Source organism: Trachymyrmex septentrionalis, unplaced genomic scaffold, assembly GCF_001594115.1.
Source record: "Trachymyrmex septentrionalis isolate Tsep2-gDNA-1 unplaced genomic scaffold, Tsep1.0 scaffold97, whole genome shotgun sequence".
Lineage (NCBI taxonomy): Eukaryota > Metazoa > Arthropoda > Insecta > Hymenoptera > Formicidae > Trachymyrmex > Trachymyrmex septentrionalis.
The window spans coordinates 113409-128704 of record NW_017306160.1 but is presented as its reverse complement, the minus strand read 5'-3'; the positions used below and the strand labels follow the sequence as shown (position 1 = coordinate 128704).

The 15296-nt window shown below is 35.0% G+C and overlaps 3 protein-coding genes across 9 annotated transcripts in view; 1 reads left to right on the top strand and 2 right to left on the bottom strand.

Moving 5' to 3' along the window:
- Positions 1–2497, top strand: part of LOC108756307 (TNF receptor-associated factor 4) — an 18706-nt gene extending 16209 nt beyond the window's left edge. For all 6 annotated transcript variants that reach the window (XM_018500027.1, XM_018500026.1, XM_018500025.1 and 3 more), the window contains 2 exons: positions 777–1037; positions 1879–2497. In XM_018500027.1, the coding sequence (XP_018355529.1) occupies positions 777–1037; positions 1879–2232 (615 nt within the window). In that variant the 3' untranslated portion in view covers positions 2233–2497. The remainder of the gene's footprint in view (positions 1–776; positions 1038–1878) is intronic.
- LOC108756308 (DNA replication complex GINS protein PSF2) overlaps positions 1–4792 on the bottom strand; it is a 7452-nt gene extending 2660 nt beyond the window's left edge. The window contains exons 1-4 of the mRNA XM_018500030.1: positions 4426–4792; positions 3759–3867; positions 3505–3666; positions 3293–3344 (exon numbers count right to left, since the gene is read on the bottom strand). Of these exons, the coding sequence (XP_018355532.1) occupies positions 3293–3344; positions 3505–3666; positions 3759–3867; positions 4426–4670 (568 nt within the window). The 5' untranslated portion in view covers positions 4671–4792. The remainder of the gene's footprint in view (positions 1–3292; positions 3345–3504; positions 3667–3758; positions 3868–4425) is intronic.
- A 2369-nt stretch (positions 4793–7161) lies between these two features.
- On the bottom strand, positions 7162–14047 carry LOC108756198 (adenosine receptor A2b-like). Of its 2 annotated transcripts, none has more exons than XM_018499815.1 (4): positions 13025–14047; positions 9504–9715; positions 7710–8240; positions 7162–7615 (listed from the first exon to the last, which is right to left on the bottom strand). In XM_018499815.1, exons 1-4 carry the CDS (start codon positions 13476–13478, stop codon positions 7202–7204), a joined length of 1611 nt encoding a protein of 536 aa, XP_018355317.1. In that variant the 5' UTR covers positions 13479–14047; the 3' UTR covers positions 7162–7201. The 2 variants fall into 2 exon arrangements, with proteins under 2 accessions (XP_018355317.1, XP_018355318.1); XM_018499816.1 differs by having other exon boundaries at positions 7710–8234.
- Between the last annotated feature and the right edge of the window lie 1249 nt (positions 14048–15296).

The following is a 15296-nucleotide window of genomic DNA, read 5'->3' as shown; positions in this document are numbered from 1 at the left end:
ACATAAATATCTTAACATAATTCTGAAATATAATTAAATATTTAATAAGAAATAAAAGAACATTTATTTCACACACTTTAATTTTTTCTACATATGACTTTAAATTTTTCTTCGGGAAAATTTGTGCTTTTCTTTTTTTCCGAGAATGAAAAATAAAGAATGAATAATAAAAAGCAAATTAATTGATCGATTGATTCGATGAAATAAATTCAAAATTTTCTAACTTTGGGAATTTTAAATCAAAAGTAGAATTTAACAGAGTGAATAAGAGTACAGCGCAATTATCAGTACGAAAAACAATAAAGTAATAATTTTACTCTTTTATTCTCAAATTTACGACGTCATTCAAATAAATTATACTTTTCGATTTACTTTGGAGTCCTTCTCAGCTTTGAATTACAAAATTAGTTAAATCTACAATTTATTGGTGCTCAATTTGACATGTAGAGGATGTACACACACTAATTTTGTAACTCAATGCTGAGGACTCCAAAGTGAATCGAAACGTACAATTTATTTGAATGATATTATAAATTTTAGAATAAAAGAGTAAAAATATTACTTTATTATTTTGCGTACAAATAACTGCGCTGTACTCTCATTCGCCCTGTTGGATTCTACCTTTAATTTTAATATCGACAGTAATGACGTTATAATTGGAGTGACTTGGGAATTTAAAATATATAATTTGTTAATTTGCTTAAACGAAACTTATTCTCTCATTTAATATTTTAATTCTAGTCTAAAAAGTGTTACATCATGATTTTTTGTAACAGGGAAATAGATTCTCGTTAGACAAACATCTGGAGGAATCCGCAAAGATGCATCTAAGTCTCATGTGCAGTTTGGTGACGAAGCAACAACATCAAATTACCAGCTTGAAATCAGCAATTAGCAAGCTATCGTTAAATTACACGGGCACGCTTATATGGAAAATTACGGATTATGCCGCCAAGATGTCGGAAGCAAAAGCGAAGGAAGGGATGGAGCTTGTCAGTCCACCTTTTTATACTAGTCAATACGGATACAAATTACAGGTGCGTTACATATATATGTAAATATATTAATAGTCAATTTTCGGCTCGATTTTTGTTTTGATGTCTCTTATTGCTGCGTCTTAAAAGCGTAATAAAAATTATATGATACTCTGCTTCAAGATGACCCTACACGGTCAATAATACTGATCAGTAATACTGATAATATGCATTAATATTTTTAGTATTTTTACAACCTTACACGATCAATATTATTGATAATATATTTCACTTTAGTTTTACGTACATTATTTATTGTAACATACTGTGACATGAATTCTAATAAAGCGATACTGATGCACGAAAATAAAAATCCAGTTCTCCATCAGTATTCTACATCAATTCATTAATCACACATGATCAGTAGTATTGCCAGTATTTGTTAATACTGACAGTATTATTTACCATGTAGGAGTCACCTTCAGAGTTGTGATGTCATAATTATAATTTTATATAATACATATATGCACGAGTTCCTTGCGCAATTAATTGTATCATTCTCTCCTTCTTCTATATATATTATAAAAGTAAATTACATATTTCATCTTTATATCATTGCAATTAATGAGACAAAGCCTGAAATGAAGTATTAAAAGAGAACTATTATAAAAATTATTATACAAGATTTATATAATCAAAAATGTAGTCACACAATCTCATATATTAGATTTTTCAGAGTAAAAGCATAAATAAATACAGAATAGAATTTCGTTTTCTTAAGATTGAATATCTTGCGGATTTTCTGTGTCGGACATTTTTTAAATGTATTTATGTTGTCTGGTTAGTTGGCATTAAAAGATTAAATGTTAAGTTAATTCGCTAAAAAGATTTTTCGATTTTATAGGCTTCCATCTTCTTAAACGGAAACGGGACCGGAGAGGGCAGTCATATATCGATATACATAAAAATCCTACCTGGCGAGTATGATGCACTTCTGCGATGGCCGTTCTCGCACAGTGTGTCGTTCACGATGTTCGATCAGACAGTCATCGCGGAAAAGGCTTGCAACATCGTGGAAAGCTTTATACCAGACCCGACATGGAAGAACTTTCAACGGCCGAGTCGTGAACCAGACTCTCTTGGTTTCGGTTTCCCAAGATTCGTTTCTCATGAGATGGTGAAGAAACGACACTTCGTCAAAGACGATACCATGTTTATTCGAGTTAAAGTGGATCCTAGTAAAATCGTAGCGGTCTAAGGGAATGAATTAATGATTTTGAAGAAACATTAATGTTTCTGCAAACGGACATTATGTGATATTTCTGAGTACTCGCTTGACGGGACATATGGTACTTACGTCGTTTTAAATAATGCACGCTAGTTTATTTTAAATCGACTAAAAACGTAAATTATATTGCCGCCTGTCTGCGTCATAATAGGTTTCATTTATTCACTCGTGTTATACTTGCCGATAATTGTAATAATAATTAATTTATTAACACTGCCAAATGCGCAATGCGTCGGAATGCATTAATTTTTTTCAAATTATATATGTATATATATTTTTTTCATCTCTTGAAAAATTTTATTATCTAATCTTTTTTTTGTGGTCGACTATAATCGAAGCACGCAAAAACTTAATATTAATTAATATTTATTATTATGCGATATTTTGTGGGTGTTTTCGCTGTCTTTCTAATAATTTTTTATACAAAATTGTACATTTTTAAAAAAATCTAACAAACGAGAGTAGCCTCGATTTTTCTAAAGAGTGGCCTTACGATCGCGCGATTATTTTTAAGGAGAAAAAATCAAAGATTGTTAAGGGACTGTGTGTACTATAAGCTTAGCAAATGTAAATATAAATGCGGAATGCCATACGATAATGGACAATGAATAAGAACAATCAAGCAATCACCGATGTAAATATGCACTTATTATATATAGTAAGAAAATGTGATCGAGATATGCTAGTGAATGTATGTAACAGTATGAAAATAAGCTCTAGCTAATAATAAAAGTGTTATATAATATTCATATATCAAATATATCGTGTATTTTATTCCCTATATCTATATTATATTATATATGATCCACAATACGATTGAAATATTAGGTGATACATATCAAGAAATATATATAATATATATAATTGAGTACAAAAAATAAATTATTAAATTTTTTGATGTATACAATTAAATATAAAAATTATAACAATATTCTCTCTCTCTCTCTCTCTCTCTCTCTCTCTCTCTCTCTCTCTATTTATTATGCCGCAACAGCATTAATATAAATAATTAGATATTTTTCTTACATACTTAAACTTCCACTTCCACTACTCTGTTGGGAATTTGCTTCATCTGAATTTGCCTATAAAGAAGCCATGCAAACAAGCTCATACATAAAATAACTATTGCAAAATAATAAAAATTATAATAATAAGGATAGATGATAATAATAAAATTGACAGAATTCTTGCATGTAAGGAAAATAGATATATCAATTTGAAAGCTTACAGCCATATACTTACAGATTGTATCCGCAACATTTGATCTAATGCATGTGGCAGCAGCGGACGTATACCATTAATCTCCATTGCAGTGAGATGATCCAGTCTTGCATGCACCCCTTCGCTCTTCACAAAAGCATCCACGGATGTTCGTAATTTAGACATTCTTATGTCCCACATGTCCTAAAATACAAACAATTACATACATATAAATTCTACCTTTGTCAAAATATCTCTCTCTCTTGTATAAGAACTAGTTCATCCTCAATACTCACCTTTACGGCAATTCTTATTCCATCTGCATCAGGAATATCGTCATTTGCCACATTCAGCAGAATTTGACTCTCGTCCATATAATGACTGCTCGGCATCTCTGTAAACAACCTGGTACATTGGAATTTTCATGAATAGGCGTTTCTACATGGAATAAGTCAAATTACTATAAAATTTAATTGAATAGTTGCGTTCAGCTGTTTGAAGTTCTTTGTACTAATAGTATTATATTTTTAGGTCTAGAGAAATTGTACTCTCTATTTTAAAGAAAAAAATTTTTAGTTACAAAACTAATATTTAGCAGGATTACTATTCTGGGAAAAAATGTACTAATTTTTAATAAATAATTGTTTGAATAGCACTAATATAACATTTATTTACGGAATACATGTTTGCTAAACAAAAAATAATAACAATCAAATCAATGTTCCAAATAAATATATCATGTCTTGTACCAAATAAATATATATTTACACTTAGTAAATATACAATTGGTACTATTCAAATATTAAAATTTAGTACATTTTTCTCTCAGTGTAACAGTTGTAAATAAACATTCTGCTGAACGGAGTTTATATTAAAATGCTCAAAATCAGAGATTAACAGAAAACAAGATGTCATAGCAGCTGACAAGTATAACAATAAGAAGAAACTCTGGCAAGGATTTACTTGGACATCTTCTCCATCTCTTTCCTCTCGTTCAGACCCTCGATGTCCATCCATTCTTGACTGACGATACGACACTTCTGCTTCTGCTTCAGACACACGGCGAGCCAAATCGGCACCCTGACGGGCAAACCGGCGCGAAATGGACCCACTGAACCCGAGATCAGGTAAATTATGTCGGAGTTGAAATTCGGTACAATACTGACCAGCTGTTTTTCGCCGAGGAATTCAACCTCGCTCGGATTCATGCTTCGTTTCAAGCATCAAATCGATTGTTTCTCGATACCCGCGGGTCTAGAGCTATATCTCGTCGTTTCTCGACGCATTCCGAGCGATACTCAATTCGTCATCCGCTGATTCCAACGTGCTCCTCGACACTGCTCTGACTGACTCCGGCAATCCGGCTGCCGGCACAGTAAATCAAAAAAGGCGGGAACGCGCGTTGTGTGGCCGCTGCCATATTTTCCCGCCACTTGTTGCGTTTCGAACTATCAACCGCACCAGTAGATTACGCATATTTATTTCTTATCACTTTTTCGCGATAAGATTTCATTATTTATAATGATAGAGTGAATCTTTTTCGTTCATTTATTGCAATAATATTTATGTTTCCGAACTAAAATAAATACCAGAGCGTAATCGAATGTAAGGAAAAACAAAAATGTGAACAAAACTTCTAGGAAATGTAAATTGAAAAAGAAACAGATAGAAAAAGATCAGATGTCCATTTCTGTTAATATAGATTAACTTATTTAATCTCGATTTAACTTATTTTATATTTTTTCTAATTCTAAGAATTATATCGATTACAGACAGTCGCGTATGCATCAAAATGGAACTGGAAAGGAATTGACGAAAGTCATATCAAGATTAAAAAGATTTTCCTAATATGTTTTTAAGAATTTTATAGATTTTAAATTTATGAAGATTTCTGAAGATCAATACCTTAGATTTAACAAATATCTATATCTAGGTTATAGTAAGCTGATATTATTTGTCGTCATTTGATGTCAAAAGGATATTCCAAAGATGTCATTTTTATGTCAAAATGACGACAAACAACATTAGCTTGCTACTAGAGTGTTTTCTTTAGATTTTATAAATATTTTTTTTTTGGAGATTATAGAATGAAAAATCTTAAAAATAGAGTCTTTTAGAATTATATTTGTTAAAAGTTGTAAAAGAGAAAACATATAGACCAAAATTTCTTAAAAGTATCTCAATTCATATTTAAAAAAATTTAAGAAATCTTTTAAAAAGTTATAAACTTATACAAAAATTCTAAAAAATTATATGAAAAACTTTAAAAAAAATTTTCGCTAATTAGAAGAACTTGGGTGGCAATGAAGCATCGAATGCACATATAGATTACACGCACGAAGCTTTAATAACATTGATTTCGTTCGTTCGCAGAGTCGCATTACACAATTTAAAATGCTTATCGTATCGCTAAAAATTCATATGAGTAACATACATACACATATCCTTTTCAATCAATTTTATTTTCTTATTCAATAAAGTAATCGTCACAATATTTTCAAGATTTCAAAATTTTGAGTTCTCAATAAAAATTGTCTAAATTTGATAGAAACTAGAATTCTTATATAATCTCAAATTCTAAATAAAAAATAATATAGATCATTTTTTGAGATTTTATATAGTTAACGCAAAAATAAATAGTTACAAAGGTCGAGAGAGAGAGAGAGAGAGAGAGAGAGAGAGAGAGAGAGAGAGAGAATGAGTATTAAAATAATTAAATTTATCGATTCATTCGCATAATATCCATCGTATAACATTTGTTAATTTTACATTTCTCGCAATTTTAATTAACAATAAACTTGTTTGTATTTTGATAAAAAAGATGTGCATTTGACAGGACATATTTGACAAAAATTCCTGGTTAAAAATTTTTTTTATTAAATTTTCCGTTAAAGTTTGCATCGGACGATGTTTTGTTAAACCAAAGTTTAATTGACCAGTAATTAAAGTCTTGTTATCTATGAATTATCATCTTTAGAGAGCAGTTCGCGTGCCAAACTTTATTAACTTTTAATAACGGGCACGGCTGATTATTTAATTATTTAATAGTATCGCGATCGATACTCTTGTCGATTAAAATATCATTTTGATGACTTTAGAAAATTATATTGACATACATGTGTGTCGTATGGGCATATAATTTAGTAAATATCGCGCATAAGAGTAAATGGGAAGAATGGCGCATGTTGATCGTCTAGTTATGCCAATTACGTTATGCAGAATATTGCACAAGCATCGTGCAAACGTTCTACGGGAATACGAGTGGATACATAATCACAATATGCACTGTTCTACTGTACAACATTAAGTATATTTTTCCCTCTGCGTATATGTATTTATCATCCTTGGCAATCCTGCATGAATCCCACACACGGCATTTGATCCTCGCCAACCGTTCGGAAATACGTTTCCTTTTTCCTTAAATGTCCTGGAAGTTTCTCTTATCTATCCTATTTACGTTTTATTTACAATATATAATAAAAAATAGAACTCGCTGACTCATCACGCTCCGTTTGTCGCTTTTTGTTTGAAGCTTCAAATAGAGTATTACTCTATCGCTCCATTTCAATTCATTTAAATTTACACTAAAACACGTGTGGTATCAACTATATGGCACACTCGATAAGTAATTAATTAATAAAATTAATCGGCACATCAAGGAATTTCGAAGAAAAAAATGTTCAAATGTCTTAGCTCCGTTTGAAGAATGTTCCAGTTCTTTTCTTTCGCAATTACTCTATTAACCACCCGCTACGTCGATTCTGTCCCGAGATTCTTCTACAACCAGGAGATGATCAGGAGAGGCATGATTCACCACGTCGGCCTCGATAACGAAGATCGATGCAGGCGGCGTTTCCTCGATGCGGTCTTCCTCTGCGGGCAGAAGAGGTGCCAGCGACTTGTATGTTTGCAGTTCCATCGAGGAGGAAATTCCATAATCGGTCGCATCGTCGGTGCGATCGACGATGTCGCCGTCGCTGGCTAATTCCTTCTCAATCGTTCGTTTGTTCACCGGCGCGGAGTTGCTCATTAGAATCGCACTTCCGACTGTAATGCTGACATCCGTAATGTTTTGGTGCGTTTCTTTCTGTCTGATTAACGAGACACGCCTTTCGGAATACGTACTGTCCATTCTTCTGTTGTTATCAATAACCTGCAACAACCAATTAAATGGAGGTAGATAATAATAATAAGATGAAAATATTAGTCGAATCAAATGAAGTAACATGAAGTAGGTCAAATATCACCTGGCGTAGCAAGCTCGGCCTCTGACTCCTCGGTTGATCAAAGCCGCTGAATCGCCTTTGAAGTTGCCTCTGCGAACCGACGAAGGAACCCCGATCATGGATCACACTGATCACGCTGGACTTGACATCGCTATGCGGAAAAAGCAGCCTCCAGACGAAGTTCTTAAGGGCGATGCGAAAGTCCTTGAGGTGGTAGGCGTAAAGGAGTGGATTGCCGACCGAATTGATGTGCGAAAGGATGATGCAGAACTTCATGAAGAAGTCGTCCACCTCGCAGCGCGGGCAGAAGGCCATCACGCAGTTTATCGTATACAGCGGAAACCAGCAAACGATGAAGAAGACGACGATGCGAGAAAGGTTCTGCGTGGCCTTGACTTCCCGTTTACGCGCAGCGCCTAGACAACGTAGCATTGTTCCCGTCGTCTGGTGATGATTACCGCTCAAACGGCCACCGAGACGAAGGACGCCGAGACGGCGAACGGTACCACCACCCCCTGAATCACTGGGATCCATCGTGACGATTTGCTGTAGCTATAACCGTCGTATCCGTTACTCTCTTTGGCTATTTTCAGCTACATTTTGTACGCGATGCCCCCACAAAAATCTAATTTAATCCAGCCAATTTGATACTATCCTGGCAAAAATAAAAATCGGAATGTAAATTGAATGTAAAGGAAGAGTAACAGAAGCGCAAGCGAAAATTGGAGCAAAACGTAACAGAAGCGTTTATATGCTTCTTTTACGATTTGTTATTTCCATTTTCGCCCCCTTCGAGAAGCTTCGTTTACTTTCCTGTTACTCTTTCCTTATATCTGATTTACACTCCGATTTTTATTTTTGCCAGGGTAAAAGATAGTAATTGATTAATATTTTAAATATTAAACAAAAGAGATTTTGAGTATTAAACATTTTAATACTCAAAATACAGAATTAATGAATATCTTTCAATATTAGTTCTCCGGAATGTTAAAGAAACGATTTTTGACTGTATGTGAATTCTGGCAAAGAAATTTAGATTTATGAAAAATAAGTAAAATACAATCCAGCTTCTATGATATTAAAAAAAATCATTGTTAACATTTTCACTGTTAACTTCGTAATAACAAATTATATTAAATTTCAATTACTTTTAATAAGGTATTGCTTGTATTTAATATGTTCTTAATTTAACTAAAACTATGGAGTAAAAATAAAAATAAACACTAAATTCGAGGCTAATTCGAGACAAGGCCGCTAGAGGTGCCAGAGATTAAATTCCAATCCAAAGATTATTTTCCAAAGAGTGTTTAATCTTCTTTATTAAACGTTTCGGCTCTCTTTGTAGCCATCATCAGTAATGATAGATCTCTTAAATCGTAATCATTGATCCTTCCATCAAAAGTGAGTCACACATCAGGTTCCCAAATTCAGTGGAATCTGATTTGCAATATTACAAATTAATAACTAATCAATATTAACAATGGAGTTAAACAAATTTAACTCAAGAAACGTCAACAATCATATGTTTTATATTAAAATAATACACTTTGACACACTTGGAAGTCAAACATAACAAAATGTTATTTAACTTAAAGAATTCATATAAATTTGATTCTTTTATTATTTAATATTGCATATAAGAATTTTTTCCAGATTTTTATACAATAATCCAAAATAATATAAAAATCTGCACTGAAGTTTGAAGATTTCAGATTGAGGACGGAGGGTAAAAATTTTCTCATTGTCGATGGAGGGTTAAATTTTTGTAAGGGCGTCGTGCCATTGCCATCAGGATCTCTCTTTCATGCGACTGACCTGTTTCACGATTACTCGATATATGTGAGCGTAGAAAGCCGCGATCAGCAGTGCAGGGAAGATGATCGTGGCGAAGTACAGGAACACAAGGTAGTCGTAGTCCATGACGTTCGTGAAGATGCATCTGTGATCGTTCATCTCGCCGGCATTCCATCCGAAGAGCGGTAAGAAGCCTACCAGAGTGCCCGCTACCCAGCATGCGCATATTATACCTACAAACCGGTCATCTTTTCCATTAATATCGTTCCCTTCGGGTCTCCATTGATCGCTTCACTGTCAATGGATCGACGCGCCATGCCGTCGTCACGTCGCGTCGTCGCGATAATTAGATGCGTACGCTCAAATGATTCAGATAATAACTTATTCGCGCGCATCCGTTCATTACGCATCGGTCATTCATCGCGATTAATATCGATTTCTTACGCTCTCCTCGGTTTCTACATTGATGAGGTAATTTTTGTATATATCCGCGGATACGGATATATGTATAGTTTCTTATCGATTCACTTGATGCAGGTTCCTGGAAAGAGGCACTCCGTTGGGAAATGCGTTATCAGGTGCAATATGTAGGAACTGACATTTCATAATACTTTGAAGACTATTTCTATTAATAGTATTAATCTAATCAGTTTGTTTATTTATCATTTATCTTGAACGATTGAAATATTCAAAAGAAAGAAACAAACATTATATGCTGATAAATTTTGTATTTATCACTGGACTGGCGTGATTCAAAAGATGGGTCTTTTATCGCTGAATTATATAAAGTGAAAAATATTTTCTGCTCTTAATTTCTTAAAATTTGCTTGGACATTTTCTGAAAAATTTTGTAATAACTTTTAGGATATATCGACTAAATTTTTGTAGATATTTACATAATTTAACACTTTTATTGTCGCATGCTCAATAAAAAGGTTTAATTTGAGAGTTAAAGTCTTGCCTTTAAAAGAAGTTCTATTTGATCAAAAACTCCGTATTGATCTTAGAATTAACGTTGTATTATAACTTATATGTATAGAGAATAAATATTTACAAAATAATAAAGGATATATCTAAATGTAACTTTTTCGAAAAAATATTCAATGTTTAATATTATCACTGTTTATAAAACAACAAGGTCTAAATTGCTCTCTTACTTCAAAAGTGATACATAAAAATCAAAGTAAATCATCAAAATTAACACACAAAAAGGATCATTTTTTAAGAATCGTGAAACAAAAACCATAAAAATGACATTTGATCATGTTCAGAATATATATATATATTTTTTTTTATTATTTGATTAAGCAATAATTTTTTGTCAAGTTGAAAAATAGTTTTTTCGAGAAAGTTAATTTTCTAAGTTGTGTCACTTTTGAAGTAAGGGAACGATTCGCCGAGATATCTCTTTTGATTTTTCAAATCAGGATCTGTAAGAATTTAGAATCACCCATTTCTAGTCTTGAAACAAAATTACGACTGGTTGATTCTTTCTTTTCAGATCATTTTGAAACATGTCTTCTCTCAAACTGTAAATCAAATTTGCCTATCAGTTCAAGAACTTCTCGTTCGTGCACGATACAAAATCGGTATGGGGGGAAAAAAACACGTGGAGATTTTACGATTATTTTAAGAAGTACGCGATGCAATTTCACAATTGTTTTGCATATTCGCGCTAATTGGCGTATGCATTCACGCTTAATAAACGCGACACGATGTCATGCGACGCGGCTTAAGACAGGGACGCGGTGTACAACAATCGCGAATTATGCGAACAATGCTATCGTAATTATATCAGCTCGTATATCTGTGTCCTCACGTTTACACTGGCACGTGCCGGAAATTGGGACTAGAATATTGCGCACGACTACCGGACTCTTTTGTTGTTCCTTTCGTTAACGACATCAACGTAGTTAATAACACACCTAAAGACCTCTGAGCTTTCTTTGACCGGTCCTTGACTAAACAAGTCCGTAATTGAGCAACTAAGTGCCACATGTGTGTCTAACTCGTAATTTATATTACTTGAATGGCCCAAAGAGCCATACTTGCCAAGTACACGCTTTCATTGCATCAATAAGATATCAATAAGATATCAATAAGATACTAGAAATTACATATCTATGTAACATCTGCAAATCTAGGTAATATCGAATTGGATGCACTCAGTACGGATATTAAAGCCGTCGTATATAAATTGTTGCAAAAATGTGTGTTTAATATAAAAATACAAATGGATTAAACCATTAAATCTTCCGTACACTTTATTCTACTGTTAGGAAAAATGTATATTTTTTTTAATTTGAAATATGTATTTACATTTCACTTTTACATTCAAATAAAATCAATATACTAAAATATAAAAATTTTAAATTGAAATGTGAATTTTAAATTAAAAAAGTGAAATGAAAATACTAAATTTTAATAAATATTTGCTTCAATAATTCTAAGTAAATATTTAATAAACATAAGCATATATTTATTTGATACAAAAATCATTAATTTGATTTAACTATCATTTTTTTAAGTAAGTAAATGTTGTACTTTTTAAAGAAATATGTATTAAAATTCAGTAAATTTTTTTTTTCAATGTACAGAACGATTTTAATATGCATCAGTGCGCACAAGTGCATCCAACCGAATTCGTTGGACGCATTAATGCGCATTGATGCATATTAAAGTTATATATTTCTTTAAAAAGTATCTAAACATTTACTTACAGTAAATAAATATTCACTCGATAAAAAAATGATAGTTAAATCAAATTAATAATTTTTGTATCAAATAAATATATGCTTATGTTTATTAAATATTTACTTAAAATTATTCAAAAAAATATTTATTAAAATTTAGTATTTTTATTTATACGTTGTATATGTACGTTGAAGAAAAATTTAAGTATCCAATAATTGTCTGTGTGTGTGTGCGTGCGCGCGCGCGCGCGTGTGTGTGTGTGTGAGACTTAATTTTCCATGTAAAGATAATACTATATCACACGTTTAAACGTGTACAGCTTTTCACGCAGTATGTTATTACAGTATGTTATTTTTGCACGGAAAACTATAAATGCACACATACACATTTAAGTTTAGAACTGATTGCCTCAACGCTTGAAACTAATAATCTTGATTAGATAAATTTTTTCTCTTCATTCATATATATCTATGTACTTCAAACGCAACATTCTATATATGTAACAATATAAATATCAAATCGCCAGAGCTGTGATTACTCAATTCAAATTATTGGCAATCTCAATTACGCTCGAATACGGCTTGTTTAGCGAGAAAGCAGCAAAAAAAAAAAAAATTGTAAGAGATTAATTCGCCTAACTGCGTAATCGTTACGACACGATCGAGTTTCCGCCGTGTTCTCGCGGGAGTGGTGATCAATCGGATCAATTTAGATCGACCGTTATTAATCTCGCGGCACGAGCGCTCGAGATCACATATCAAATTAACGATGTCAGCTAAGACCGCGGCAAGCAACGTCAACGACGAAGACGACGATGACGTTGATTGGTGCGGAGGGTGATGTCTCACCTATGGCAGTTTTAGTGCGTACAGTGCGCGAGTATCCCATGGGATACAGTATCGCCCAGTAACGATCGACGGACACCGCCACCAGGCAGAAGATGCTGATGGTGCAGAGGACCACAAGGACCGACACGGTGAAGAGACAGGCGTGGAGATTCTTCGGCAGGCCGATGCTCGCGAGGATCGCGAATGGGATCGCGAACAGTCCAACCAGCAGATCAGCCGTAGCCAGCGAAACGATGTAGTAGTTGGTGCGTCTTCGTAGCTTCCGCTCCTTACCGAAGACGATGATCACCAGGCCGTTGCCGAAGACGGCGCAAATCGCGACCAGGATCTCGCAGACGGTGTACGGCAAGTTCAGTTCCGCGCCCACGGACGACGCGTTCGTCGGCCCGGTGTGGTCCAAGTAATCGAACGGTAGATCGGTCGCGTTCGACAGAAATCCCATCGCGATGATCATCGGGGGCACCAATGGGTCTTATTGGCGCCGTCGGGGATACGAGACGATTGTACGATGAACAATCCTCGTCATCCCTTCATGATCAAGCATGGTATTATGTTACGACACGAAATCGACCGGAGCAATCGTGACGTCGCGATACTTTTTAACGATACAAGCGGCGGTCATTGCTTTTTCAAGGAAGTCTGATATCTCTTATAGAGATTATTAATCAATCACCGGGCGTGTTGACTCGCCACGTGTTCTAAAAGAGAGATAACCGTGAAAAAAGAGAGATAGCTGTGAAAAGTTTCGTTTGATAAATGTCCACGTTGTTATTTTTACATTCTATTCTTGTTCACATCGGGCATTAAATTAGTTGGCTTGTCGGAAATCTCTCTCTCGCTTGTGAGATATTTATAGAGACCAATAATTGTCACCTATGGGCCCGCTCGCTGAGTTATATTCCTTAGATATTATTATCGGGTTTATCTGTCGAAGAATATTTCGGTTTCCGATCTCTACAGATCGGAATAGTCACGTCGCGATACTTTTCAACGAAGAAGCAGTCATTATTTTTTTTAATAGACGTTCAATATCTCTCTATAGCGATTATTAAAATCTCATAAATATTATCAATTAATATATCCTTCATCATCATCGAGAGTTTTCTCGGAACAATACGGATAGATTCCGTATTTCAATTTCGCGCATGGAACTTACGTGACGTCGCTGACCACATCTGGCTCACATTTTTCTTTTCCCGAATCAATCTATCCTTCGTAACTTTGAAATTTTTTTTACGATCTCAATTTCTGTTTCTACCAGATCGCCACTACGGCTCTTCAGAAATCTTTCACGTTTCAATTTTGTTCATAAAACTTACATGACGCTTTTATTCGTTTCACGTTTCTGATTTCGCACTTCGTCTTTTCTTCTTTCCCGAGTCAGTCCATGCTTTCCGATGCTCTTTAATCTTCTTTTTTTTACGACTATTCTTCCCGAATCGATTTTTCGGTTTGCGCACATACAACTTCGCTTCCGTTTGTCCGAAAGGACGAAGGAACGATCGATCGGCCGGTCGCTCACTCGTCGCGTGATACGTTAACGGCCGCCGCGTTTCCCGTCCATCACTCATACGGAGTCCGAATTACGCGTAAGACAATTTCCGCGCGATATCATTTAATAGAGTCTGCGTGTCACGCGAGTTTCCCACGTCGCCACGCAACGAGGCGAAGAAGGCTACAACTTCGTCTCGCGCTTTGCGTCTCGTGCTTCACATTCGCCCTATCCTTGCCGATATCCTTGCCATTATCCTTTGCCGATTCATCAGTATGAATGGGTTACTCCATAAACCCGAAATGCGAACGGATGAAGAAACTCGCACGTTCACTATCGATCGCTATTTCATATATCGAGAGAAATATCCATCTTAATCGTTTTAATTTCGGTCGACATAGTTGATTAATACATTGCTGATTTCGATATCTCTCGTTACACGCGTCATTCTTCGCGTGCCGTGCGTCATCAAAAGGGCGGGAAAAGTCGCGTGGAGAGTCCAGGCCACCTCGACCGAAAGGAAAGAAGCGATCGACCGGCCCACGACGTCGCACCGGTAAATATTTGTTTCTTCGATTAATTGATTCGGGGAAGTGGGTGTGAAACGACGAGTGCGCGAAACAGGGGGGATTTCTTCCTCCGCGGAGCGACGCACATCGGGACGCCGAAGCCGGAGCATGGAGCAAACGCGTCCGCCTTCTCAACCCCGTGGCGTATAACTGAGGTGCACCTCCTCGTTGACAGTAGGGCACACGACGGAGGTGGTGGTGGAATCTCCGA